At 39.5% G+C, this 12,539-nt stretch overlaps 1 protein-coding gene across 2 annotated transcripts in view; it reads left to right on the top strand.

The window, feature by feature from the left end:
* Positions 1-12,539, top strand: part of LOC106090063 (ecdysone-induced protein 74EF) — a 230,804-nt gene that overhangs the window by 213,996 nt on the left and 4,269 nt on the right. For both annotated transcript variants that reach the window (XM_059360390.1, XM_059360389.1), the window contains one exon: positions 9,003-9,998. In XM_059360390.1, coding sequence (XP_059216373.1) covers positions 9,003-9,760 — 758 coding nt within the window. In that variant the 3' untranslated portion in view covers positions 9,761-9,998. The remainder of the gene's footprint in view (positions 1-9,002; positions 9,999-12,539) is intronic.

Here is a 12,539-nt window from a genome sequence, read left to right as displayed (position 1 = left end):
GGCCTCCTTTTTATAGCCGAGTCCGAACGGCGTGCCGCAGTGCGACACCTCTTTGGAGAAAAGTTTTACAAATGTTGCCAGCATTGGGAAGGGAAAGCCACCGCTGAAAAATTTTTTCTGATGATCCCGCCAGGATTCGAACCCAGGCGTTCAGCGTCATAGGCGGACATGCTAACCTCTGCGCTACGATGGCCTCCTGTCGTTCATACGACACCGATATTCTTCGCTAGCGTATAGTGGTCCATACATTTTAAGATCACTCTTGAATATCTAAACGATTGCCTCATTTGGTTTTGATGTTCTGGTATTGTTTGCTTAGAATATCTTCATTGACTAAAATCTCTTTTACTGCGGAATGGCTCGGAGATTCTTCACTATTAAAATGCTGCCGTTAGACGGAGTCATCATCAGAAATCTTTAGGTGCAAGCGCTTCGACGGTCGTACATTGGTAGGTTGTATTCATCACGGAGAAATTGCGACAGTTCCTCTACGAAATGCATAGAATACTAGGTTCGATACTTTGTCCTGCCGGCTAGGCCATTTTTCCAATGCATGTGTGATTTAATGTAAATGCAAATTTTGCCCATGAACATTCAAGTTGAGCTCAATGATAAGGGGCCTCCTCTTTATAGGCGAGTTCAAAAGGCGTGCCGCAGTGCGACACCTCTTTGGAGAGAAGTCTCGGCAGGATTCGAACCCAGGCGTTCAGCGTCATAGGCGGCCATGCTAACCTCTGCGCTATGGTGCGTTTTAATGTAGCGAGGATTTATTTTCCCATCGTAAGATGCCATCGTAGCGCAGAGGTTAGCATGTCCGCATATGACGCTGAACGCTTGGGTTCGAATCCTAGCGAGAAAATCAGCAAACATTTTTCTGCGGTGTTTACCCCTCCTAATGCTGGCGATATTTGTGAAGTACTTTGCCTTGTAAAAACTTCTCTCTAGGTGTTGCACTGCGATAGGCCATTCGGACTCGGCTATAAAACGTAAATTTGAATTGGACAGCACTCATTGATATGTGAGAAATTTGCCGTTGTTCCTTAATTGAACCTTAATGGCCAAATTTGCAATTATACCCACAATTGTTTCCAGGGTATACACATGGTCTTTGTGCATCGTTTAGAAGTCGTGAGGATGGCTTTGAACGCCAAAACGACAGCACATGTTGCCCAAACATCGTGGGTATAAACCCCCGCCAGACTTAACCCAAATTGTTGTACCCTACACCACCACAGTAAAACTTTTTCTTTACACAAAGTACTAACCCTTACAAAAGCCAACATCAACTTAAAAAAATAAGGAAGAATATTTGAAAGAATACCTCTTCCCATTTCTTCACAGGGGTTTCTTATTGTTTTTTTTCTACTTCTTGGCATTAGATTTTAAAGAGCAAATCAATTCAGCCCTTCTCAATATGCGAAAATGCATTTAAATGGCAGAGACCTTTTGTGAGTGGTAGTCAGGCCGTCATCATCAATCTATACATTCATCAACTCATGTGCATAACTTAAACTCTAGCTAACAAAACAAAAACAAAGGCAAAAACACATTGCTAAAGTCTCCAACAAAACTAATGCGATTATAATAAGAAAGCAAACTAATGAACGTAAAGAAGACGGCGATTTAAGACATACACACCGACTGACAGACCGACCAACCCAACATACTACATGCAAACAAACATGCATAGAGGCAAGCAAACAAGAATTAAATGCACAAAATGTATTTGTTTAGCATCTTTTCTTTTCTTTTTTTTTTCTTTTGCCTATTTATTGTCGTTATTGCTGTTGTTGCTGCTGTTCATAATCGCCAACATTTGTATAGAATTCTAAAGATACACTCATATGCTGGTACTGCAAAATCAGGAGTGAGTACGTTTGTGCTACTCCGGTTCTGGCAAAATAATCGACTTTACTGCTGCACTCAACAAGCAAGCAAGCAACCAACCAACCAATGAGCTTTTGTTGTTGTTGCTGCTGCTGCAGCTGCCGCTACTGCGTCTCCTACTGCCCGTTGTTTGTGTTTGCTTTTTTTTGGTATTTTGTTTTCTTTGAACGAAACATACAAACGTAGAGTTGTTGTTGTATGTACGTCGATTATTTCTATGTATAAACGTATGAATCTGTGGTCATCGACACATTGCCTTTGCACAAATTCTGAAGGTCACAACCACATGCAACTCTCTTCTGTTTTACACACAACAGCCAGCCAAAGCGAAACGATAGTCGACAGGCAGTCATCTCGCAGCGCCTTCATTCCCATGTTTGCTTTGGAGCATTTCAACACACACCGCCAAATGAGTATTCCCCAATAACACAAACACAAACACACACGCACACACTATGGCTATCGCACAAAAAAATTAAATTTTGAGAGGCTGAGAGAGAGAGAGAAAGAGTGCTTAAAAGAGCACCATCTGCATGGGCAGACGAAGCAATGCATTTGTATTTTGGCTCTTTGAGTGCATTTGATGAGTCTAAAAGTAGACTGGGGGAGGCCGTTGGGAGGTAAGCAACTCTTTGCTTAAGCGTGTTTATAGTAAGGTCTAGCTAAACTCGCTAGCATATATTTACAGCTTTAACCCTAACTTACTTGGGACGTAGCTTTTTCTTTGAATGTACGTACCCCTGCATATTGGAATGCTGTGAATAGTAGCATGAGTGCAATTTAATTCCAGAGTTTTTAAGTACATATTTGCCAATTCCACACCATATGTCTAAAGATAACTAATTTGAGGGAGCTCTCTGACTGTGCGAGTAGCCAGGCCTTAGCCCCCTCTTGTTACTGCTTTACCTCTCGCACTTTTCATGAGAGTGTGTACTAGTGTAGTGTGGTTGGATCTGCGGGCAGCAGTGCATTCTGGTTTTAAGAGCGAACGTGTACAATAGCAACAAAAACAAATTTCTGTTGCTGTGACCGATGAGCATGAACGTTATGTCGTCGACGCTGTTGTGCGCGAGAATTGCAAAAACACTTTTATTTTTATTGCAGTATATTTTGTAACATTCCTCGTTAATTTTGACGCCGGATGTAAACCAACAAAACGAGAAATGTACAAACAAATACATATGTATGTACGCATGTATGTGCATACAAATGTATTATTTCATATGTACGATACAATGCAAAGCTTTAAACATGTGCTACATCCAATGGTACAAATATATGACAAACAAACAACAACAGCAATCTGCGATATCTGTTAGCCAGTCATACATGCATGCCACATATGCATCGCTGCAGCAAAAGCAGTCGACAGCAATTGTTGGTTATCCGCTCGTTTTCCTTCTATCAGAATTTTATCAACAGAATTTGTTGTATACATGACACGTTGTTGCGTTTGTTGTTCGTTTAAGGTGAGCAGGGAATGTGGTGTATTTTTGAGAGAGAAATGTTTGACACTATGACGGACAGCAAGGGAAGTACTTGTCACACAAGTCGAACTGTTGTACAAACAAAGAACCACTTGATTATTCTCCTTTTTTACTGAGAAGCGCACAATGAGGGTGTACCTTGCAAGGGGATATTCTTAAATTTCAGCACAAGGCATGATAATTAAATAAAATTTGACTTAAGATCATCTATGAAATAGAATATCTTTTTTTTGATTCACTAAGATAAACAATGCCAATGTTGGATTCAAATTGCAAATAAGAATTCACAATTAAAATTGCAAAAAAAAAAACAGCAATTAAAAAACATACCATAAAGCATCGTGAGAAAAACTGGAATAATATGGAAAAGCGAATCTTAAATTTCCGACCATAAGGTATTTTAGAATAAACAACGATCGCATGTTGGCAATTAAAATAATGTTTTATTTTTTATGATAAATGTGTTTGAATCATTGACGTGGGCTCAGTCATTAGTCAAAAATACCCTCTTTTCCTTAAGGAATTCATGTTATAAAGGAATATGTCTCATCTCAGTAGGACTTCCCTCACCCGTCAACCTTAGAACGGAAGGATTTTTCTTCCCCACCAAAAGGTTAACAACATACAAATATGTGACATGTAGTTATGCTTCGAAGCGAGGTGGAATGTGTTTGTTATATCCAAATCTGATCCAATTTCGCTGAATTTAGCTTTGTGCAAAATTTTGAAAAGATCGGTGAGTAAATGCTCTTTCAAAGGCTCTAGAAATGAAAATCGGGCGATACATACATATGGGAGCTATAGCCAAATCTGAATCGATTTCTTCCTATCAATAGGCTTTGTCTCTAACATGCCTGTGCCAAATTTGAAGATGATACAGATGGAAATTGGGACAGTTACTTAGAACACAAATTAGTATGGATAGACGGACAGACGGACATATCTCAATAGGCTTCGTCTCTAAGATGCCTGTGCCAAATTTGAAGATGATACGGATGGAAATTGGGACATGTACTTTGTACACAAATAAGCATGGATAGATGGACAGACGGACATAGCAAAATCGAATCAGAGAGATATTCTGAGTCGATCGGTCGCTATACTTAACAAAGGGTCCATCTGTCTTCCTTCTGGGTGTTACAAACAAATGCACTTAGTATAGATATTATAATAATAATAATTATAATTAATTTCGTATGATACCTCTTCCGAGATGTGTGATGTGTTCCTCAGTTTGTTTGGTCCAAATATTTTTTTAGCATTTTCATAGTTTTCATTTGTTCCATTCTCATTGAAAAAAATAAAGCCAGTAAGGAAAGGCAAAAGTCGGGCGAAGCCGACTATATAATACCCTACACCACCGAGTATACGTAATACTTTTAATAAATAGCACTTGTATCAAAATTTAGGCTAACTTTAATTTTGCATACCTATTAAAATATCGAATAGAACCTTATACGATTTCCTTACGATGGTATGAAAATTGTGGCTTCTACAGTCTTAAAAAAAGTCGAAACGCATAAAATATATATATATGGGAGTTTTATCTGAATCGATTTTGATGAAATTTTGCACACGTATTGGGATGTCAATCAAACCATCTCATGAAAAATTTTGTAGAGATCGGACCAAAATTGTGGTTTCTACAGCCTTAAAAGGCCATATCGGATGTATGATATATATGGGAGCTATATCTAAATCTGGACCGCTTTTTTGGAACTTTGCATACATATGGAGACGTTGAATAAAACGCTCCATGCCAAATTTTGTAAGAATGGGACCACAATTGTGGCTACTACAGCCTGAAAGACCATATCGGATGATAAATATATATGGGAGCTACATATAAATCTGATCCGATTTTTGTAAGGATGGGACCAAAATTGTGCCTTCTACAGCCTTAATAGGTCAAATCGGACGAAAGTTATTTATGGGAGCTATATCAAAATCTGAACCGATTATGATGAAATTTTGCACACATATTGGAACGTTACACGAAACATTTCATGCCAAATTTGGCTTTAAAAGGGCTTTAAAAGGGCACATCGGATGAAACATATATATGGGAGCTATATCTTAATCTGAACCGATTTCAATGAATTTTTGGTCACATATTGGGACGTCGAAAAAACCACTTTGTGTCAAATTTTGTAAGGATCGCACCAAAATTGTGGCTCCTACAGCTTTAAAAGGTCATATCGGATGAAAGATATATTTTGGAGCTATATATAAATCTGATCCGATTATGATGGAACTTTGCACACATGTTGGGACGTCACAAAAAGAACTTCGTGCCAAATTTTGTAAAGATCGGACCAAAATTGTGCCTTCTACAGCCTTAAAAAGTCAAATCGGACGAAAGTTATATATGGGAGCTATATCAAAATCTGAACCGATTTAGATGAAATTTTGCACACATGGTGCGACGTCACAAAAACACTTCGCGCCAAACTTTGTAAGAATCGGACCAAAATTGTGGCTTCTACAGCTTTAATAGGACACATCTGATGAAAAATATATATGGGAGCTATATCTAAATCTGGACCGATTTTTGTGAAACTTTGCACACATATGAGGACGTTGAATAAAACGCTCCATGCCAAATTTTGTAAGGATGGGACCAAAATTGTGGCTACTACAGCCTTAAAAGGCCATATCGGATGAAAGATATAAATGGAAGCAATATATAAATCTGATCCGATTATGATGCAATTTTGCACACATATTGGGACGTCACAAAAACACTTCATGCCAAATTTTGTAAGGATCGCACCAAAATTGTGGCTCCTACAGCTTTAAAAGGTCATATCGGATGAAAGATATATTTTGGAGCTATATATAAATCTGATCCGATTATGATGGAACTTTGCACACATGTTGGGACGTCACAAAAAGAACTTCGTGCCAAATTTTGTAAAGATCGGACCAAAATTGTGCCTTCTACAGCCTTAAAAAGTCAAATCGGACGAAAGTTATATATGGGAGCTATATCAAAATCTGAACCGATTTAGATGAAATTTTACACACATATTGGGACGTCAAAAAAAACACTTTGTGCCACTTTGGTAGAGATTGCACCAAAATTGTGTCTCCTACAGCTTTTAAAGGGCACATCGGATGAAACATATATATGGGAGCTATATCTTAATCTGAACCCATTACAATGAATTTATGATCACATATTGGGACGTCAAAAAAAACACTTAGTGCCAAATTTTGTAAGGATCGCACCAAAATTGTGGCCCCTACAGCTTTATAAGTGTATATCGGATGAAAGATATATATGGGAGCTATATCTTAATCTGAACCGATTTCTTTCAAAATCAATAGCGTTCGTCCTTAGACCAAAAAAGACTCTTATACAAAATTTTGTGAAAATCGGATAACAAATGCGACCTGTACCTTGATTACAAGAATACACGGACAGACGGACATAGCTAAATCGAATCAGGAAGTAATTCTAAGCCGATCCGTATACTTATCGATGGGTCTAGCTAGCCCTTCTCCTTCTTAGCGTTTCAAACAAATTCACAAATCTATTATACCCTGTACCACAGTAGTGGTGTAGGGTATAAATACACGGCTTGTTATTTTACCATGGCTCCCATAGCGTATGATCAACAAATAAGATATTTTTTAATAATACTCATACGCATGTTTGGATATGGGATGTTCTATTTATAAGCTACAAACATGCAATTCTATTTATAAGGTATTCTTATCCATATTCTGACTAAGTTCTTGAACGGCCTATATATCTAGATATAGCTGCTATATAGACCGATCATCTAATTTAGGGCACTTGTTTTCCGATTTTCTGAAATTTGAAGAAGTGAATGGTATTAGGCCCATCAAAATTCTTGTGCTCGAGTTCAAACCATTTTTGGATACAACTGTAATGTAAAAAAATCCAGATTTAATGGTTATAGGCCCATAATGGGTGCATTTAATGTCCGATCCATATACAACTTAAGAGGGAGTTTATTAATTTGTTTAGTAAAATGGCGGTAGAAACCTCAATCCTCGGATGGCTTACACAACTTTTCGACCATTTTTAGGACCATCTGGGGTAACTAAAGAATTTAATCATATTGGGGTTTCAACTTTGCATTTTGAGAACTCGAAGGATTTTCTTTTCTAGTATTTTCGAAAAAACTTTCCATGTTTTACTTCACATTCCTTCTACCTGAGCATAATTTTACTCTACATACCAAATTTTTGCTAAAACAGACCAAACCAAAAATAAAAGCGTGCGAAGTTCAGCCGGGCCGAAACTTATATACCCTCCACCATGGATCGAATTTGTCGAGTTCTTTTCCCGGCATCTCTTCTTAGAAAAGATTAGCTCTGCTATTAGAGCGATAAACGTTGGAGACCTTTTGGGCCCTCTTTGGGGGCTCAAGAAGTAAAATAGGGAGATCGATTTATATGGGAGCTGTATCAGGCTAAAGACCGATTCAGATCATAATAAACACGTATGTTGACGGCATTGGGAGGATCCATCGTACAAAATTTCAGGCAAATCGGAAAATAGTTGCGCCCTCTAGAGGCTCAAGAAGTCAAGACCCAAGATCGGTTTATATGGCAGCTATATCAGGTTATGCACCGATTTGCACCATACTTGGCACAGTTGTTGAAAGGCATAATAAAATACGTCATGCAAAATTGCAGCCAAATCGGATACGAATTGCGCCCTCTAGAGGCCCAAGAAGTCAAGACCCAAGATAGGTTTACATGGCAGCTATATCAGGTTATGGACCGATTTAAACTATACTTGGCACAGTTGTTGAATATCTTAACAAAAGACGTCGTGCACAATTGCAGCCAAATCGGATAAGAATTGCGCCCTCTAGAGGCCCAAGAAGTCAAGACCCAAGATCAGTTTATATGGTTATAGACGGATTTGAACCATACTTAGCACAGTTGTTGGATATCATAACAAAACACGTCGTGCAAAATTTCAGTCAAATCAGACGAGAATTGCGCCTTTCAGAGGCGCAAGAAGTCAAGATCTGTTTATATGGCAGCTATATCAAAATATAGACCGAGATGGCCCATTTACAATCCCAACCGACCTACACTAATAAGAAGTATTTGTGCAAAATTTCAAGCTGCCAGCTTTACTCCTTCGAAAGTTTGCGTTGCGGTCGAAGGAGTAGAGGTATAATCCTGCAAATTTGCACAGTCACTTCTTATTGATGTGGGTTCTAGTTGGGAATAGCTAATGTTATGGAATGGTTCCATTGTCTGTTGTTGTTTCTTGTCTGATTTTACTAAAGTTCGGTATGTAAAGTAAGTAGTTCATACCTTCTAGCGCTCGCACCAAATCCCGGCGCGATAGGTCCAAAAATTTGTATAGCCCCATACAAAGCAATCCCCATATATGAATTGGTGAGCCCTTAGAAGCCACAATTTGTCCACGATTGGGTCTGGCCGAATTTTGGTGGCTACTCAAGACTCAGTTTGGGAGAACTTAACTCTTGTTTACTTGTTTTAAGAGGGAGCATGTAATTTATTTTTTATAAGCATTACAGGAGATACATCATTGGTTGGAAAAACTATTCATTTCAATTCATTATAAAAACACTTCAACTTAGACTTATACCATTTGGTTTCGTATCTTTGCAGTGGCCGAAAATTATTATTTACCCCTGGCAACAAATGGCGGCGGGGGTGGCGGTAATCCATCCAGCAACGGTCCAATTGGTAATAGCAATGTCTCCTGCAGCTCAACGGCGCCCAATGGCTCGTACGGTGGTGCGCCCTATTTTACCACACCCTCTCCGCCTCGTGCAACGGTCGGCTTGGGTTCGCATCATTCCCTACATCCACATCAACAGCATGCTTTGCATTCACACCAGCAGCATTCCTCCGTGTCAAATCCCACTGTTGGCTCGACCAGCAACGGCGTCCTCTCGTCCAATGGCGTACTAACGCATCAGCAGAGCGTCATACAACCGGCCACGTCAAGTGTGAACTATGATCTCTCCTATATGCTAGAATTGGGTGGATTCCAGCAGCGCAAAGTGAAAAAGCCCCGCAAGCCCAAAATCGAGATGGGTGTAAAGCGACGTAGCCGCGAAGGCTCCACCACATATCTGTGGGAGTTTCTACTCAAGCTGTTGCAGGATCGCGAATATTGTCCACGTTTCATAAAGTGGACGAACCGCGAAAAGGGCGTCTTTAAGCTGGTCGACTCCAAGGCCGTGTCACGCCTATGGGGCATGCACAAGAACAAGCCCGACATGAACTACGAGACCATGGGTCGAGCCTTGCGTTACTACTATCAAAGAGGCATTCTGGCCAAGGTCGATGGCCAGCGTTTGGTCTATCAATTCGTGGATGTCCCCAAGGATATTGTGGAAATCGATTGTAATGGTGTTTAATGATGAAAAAGCGATGGTATTTCAAATAGCGCAGTCCCAAAGACCCAAGTCAAGTAAAACCATCCCATCCATAGTCAAACGGAGAAATCGAGCAAGCGAAAGAATAGGAATGAAAAGGAAGCGACAGAAAACAACCAACCAACACTGTTTCAATCGATTCCCAGTCAACTTTAGACCACAATTTTTTTTTTCAAATAAAAATTTTGTATCGGCCGCCCCAACAACGATCCCCTAAATGGTAAGTTGACAATTGTAACATGGAGTCATTTTGGTGTGTCACAAAATACTTTTTGAATTTGCAATAAAGCTTTTCATAGGCAACAAAGACTACTAACAGCAAACACTGTTCACTAAAAAAAACAGAAGGGTTTATACAATTACATATGTTATCATTTTATACGAACGACTTTCCTAAAATAAGTTGAGGGACAAAGAGTACTCAAAGTTTAGTCGCACGAAATTTGTCCATTAATTGATATGGCAGCTATATCCAAATCTGAACCGATCTGAGCCAAATTGAAGAAGGCTGTCGCAGGGGCTAACACAACACACTGTCCCAAATTTTGGCAAAATCGGATAATAAATGTGGCTTTTATGGGCCTAAGACCCTAAATCAGAGGATCGTTCTATATGGCAGCTTTATCCAAGCATGTCGAAGTGCCAATCACAACTCACTGTCCCAAATTTCGTCGACATCGGACAATAAATGCGCCTTTTATGGGCGCAAGACCTTAAATCGAGAGATCGGTCTATATGGCAGCTATATCCAAATTTGAACCGATCTGAGCCAAATTGAAGAAGGATGTCGCAGGGGCTAACACAACTCACTTTCCCAAATTTTGTCAAAATCGGATAACAAATGTGGCTTTTATGGCAGCTATATCTAAATCTGGACACATCTGGGCCAAATTGAAGAAAGACTTCGTAGGGCCTAACACAACTCACTGTCCCAAATGTTGGCGAAATCGGACAATAAATGCGTCTTTTATGGGCCTAAGACCCTAAATCGGCGGATCGGTCTATATGGCAGCTATATCCAAATCTCTACCGATCTGGGCCAAATTAAAGAAAGATGTCGAAGGGCTTAACACAACTCACTGTCCCAAATTTCAGCAAAATCGGATAATAAATGTGGCTTTTATGGGCCTAAGACCCTAAATCGGCCGATCGGTCTATATGGCAGCTATATCCAAATCTGGACCGAACTGGGCCAAATTAAAGAAAGAATCAGCAAAGTCGGATAATAAGTGTGGCTTTTATGGGCCTAAGACCCTAAATCGGTCGATCAGTCTATATGGGGTCTATATCAACATATAGTCCGATAAAGGCCATTTCCAAACTTAACCTGCTTAAGGACAAAAAAAGAATCTGTGCAAAGTTTCAGATCAATATCTCTATTTTTAAAGACTGTAGCGTGATTTCAATAGAGAGACGGACGGACATGTCTAGATCGTCTTAGATTTTTACGCTGATCAAGAATATATATACTCTCTAGGGTCGGAAATGGATATTTCGATGTGTTGCAAACGGAATGACAAAATGAATATACCCCCATCCTTCGGTGGTGGGTATAAAAATTGATTATTCCTGAAGCCAGTATAGATATTGCATACCTCAAGTAGACTTTTGTAAGAATTTTTGAGCACTATCGAGCAAAAAAAGTATTTTAGGAATCGGACCACAAATGAAGATTTGGCAGCACGAACCATTTTCCAAAATGCCCAGGTGACCAACTTTAGGGCCTTGCCAACGTTAGGGTATGGTCTCGATAGCACCTCAGCTCTAACCACTTCAAATTCCAAAGAGTTATCTGTAATGGCATATTTTTATACCCTCGTCATTCTGTTTGTAACACCTCGAAATATGCGTCTAAGACACCATAAATTATATATATTCTTGATCGTCATGTCATTTTAAGTCGATCTAACCATTTCCGTCCATCCGTCTGTTTGTCGAAAGCACCCTAACTTTCGAAAGAGTAAAGCTCGAAATTTTGCACAAATACTTCTTATTAGCCTAGGTCGGTTGGGATTGTAAATGGGCCGAATCGATCCATGTTTTGATATAACTGCCATATAAACCCATCTTGGATCTTGACTTCTTGAGCCTCTAGAGGGCGCAATTCTCTTTCGATTTGACTGAAATTTTGCATGAGGTGTTTTATTATGACTTCCAACAATTGTGTTGAGTATAGTTGAAATCGGTCTATAACTTGATATAGCTGTCATATAAACCTATCTGGGGTCTTGACTTCTTGAGGCACTAGAGGGCGCAATTCTCATCCGATTTGAATGAAATTTTGCACGTTGTGTTTCGGTATCACTTCCAACAGCTGGGCTAATTATGGTTCAAATCGGTCCATGTTTTGATATAGCTGCCATCTAAACCGATAACTGCCATATAAACCCATCTTGGATCTTGACTTCTTGAGACTCTAGAGGGCGCAATTCTCTTTCAATGTGGCTGAAATTTTGCATGAGGTGTTTTATTATGACTTCCAACAATTATGCTGAGTGTGGTTAAAATCGGTTTATAACCTGATATAGCTGTCATATAAACCTATCAGGGGTATTGACTTCTTGAACGTCTAGAGAGTGCAATTCCTATCCGATTTGACTGAAATTTTGCACGTCGTTTTAAACTGCGACTTCCAACAACTGTGCCAAGTATGCTTTAAATCGGAACATAACCTGATATAGCTGCCATATAAACCGATCTTGCTTTTTTGACTTCTTGAGGCACTAGAGGGGGCAATTCTTATCCGATTTGGCAGAAATTT

The sequence above is a fragment of the Stomoxys calcitrans genome, chromosome 1, assembly GCF_963082655.1.
Source record: "Stomoxys calcitrans chromosome 1, idStoCalc2.1, whole genome shotgun sequence".
Lineage (NCBI taxonomy): Eukaryota > Metazoa > Arthropoda > Insecta > Diptera > Muscidae > Stomoxys > Stomoxys calcitrans.
The sequence above is the reverse complement of the archived record's forward strand: the minus strand, read 5'-3'. Positions and strand labels throughout refer to the sequence as shown.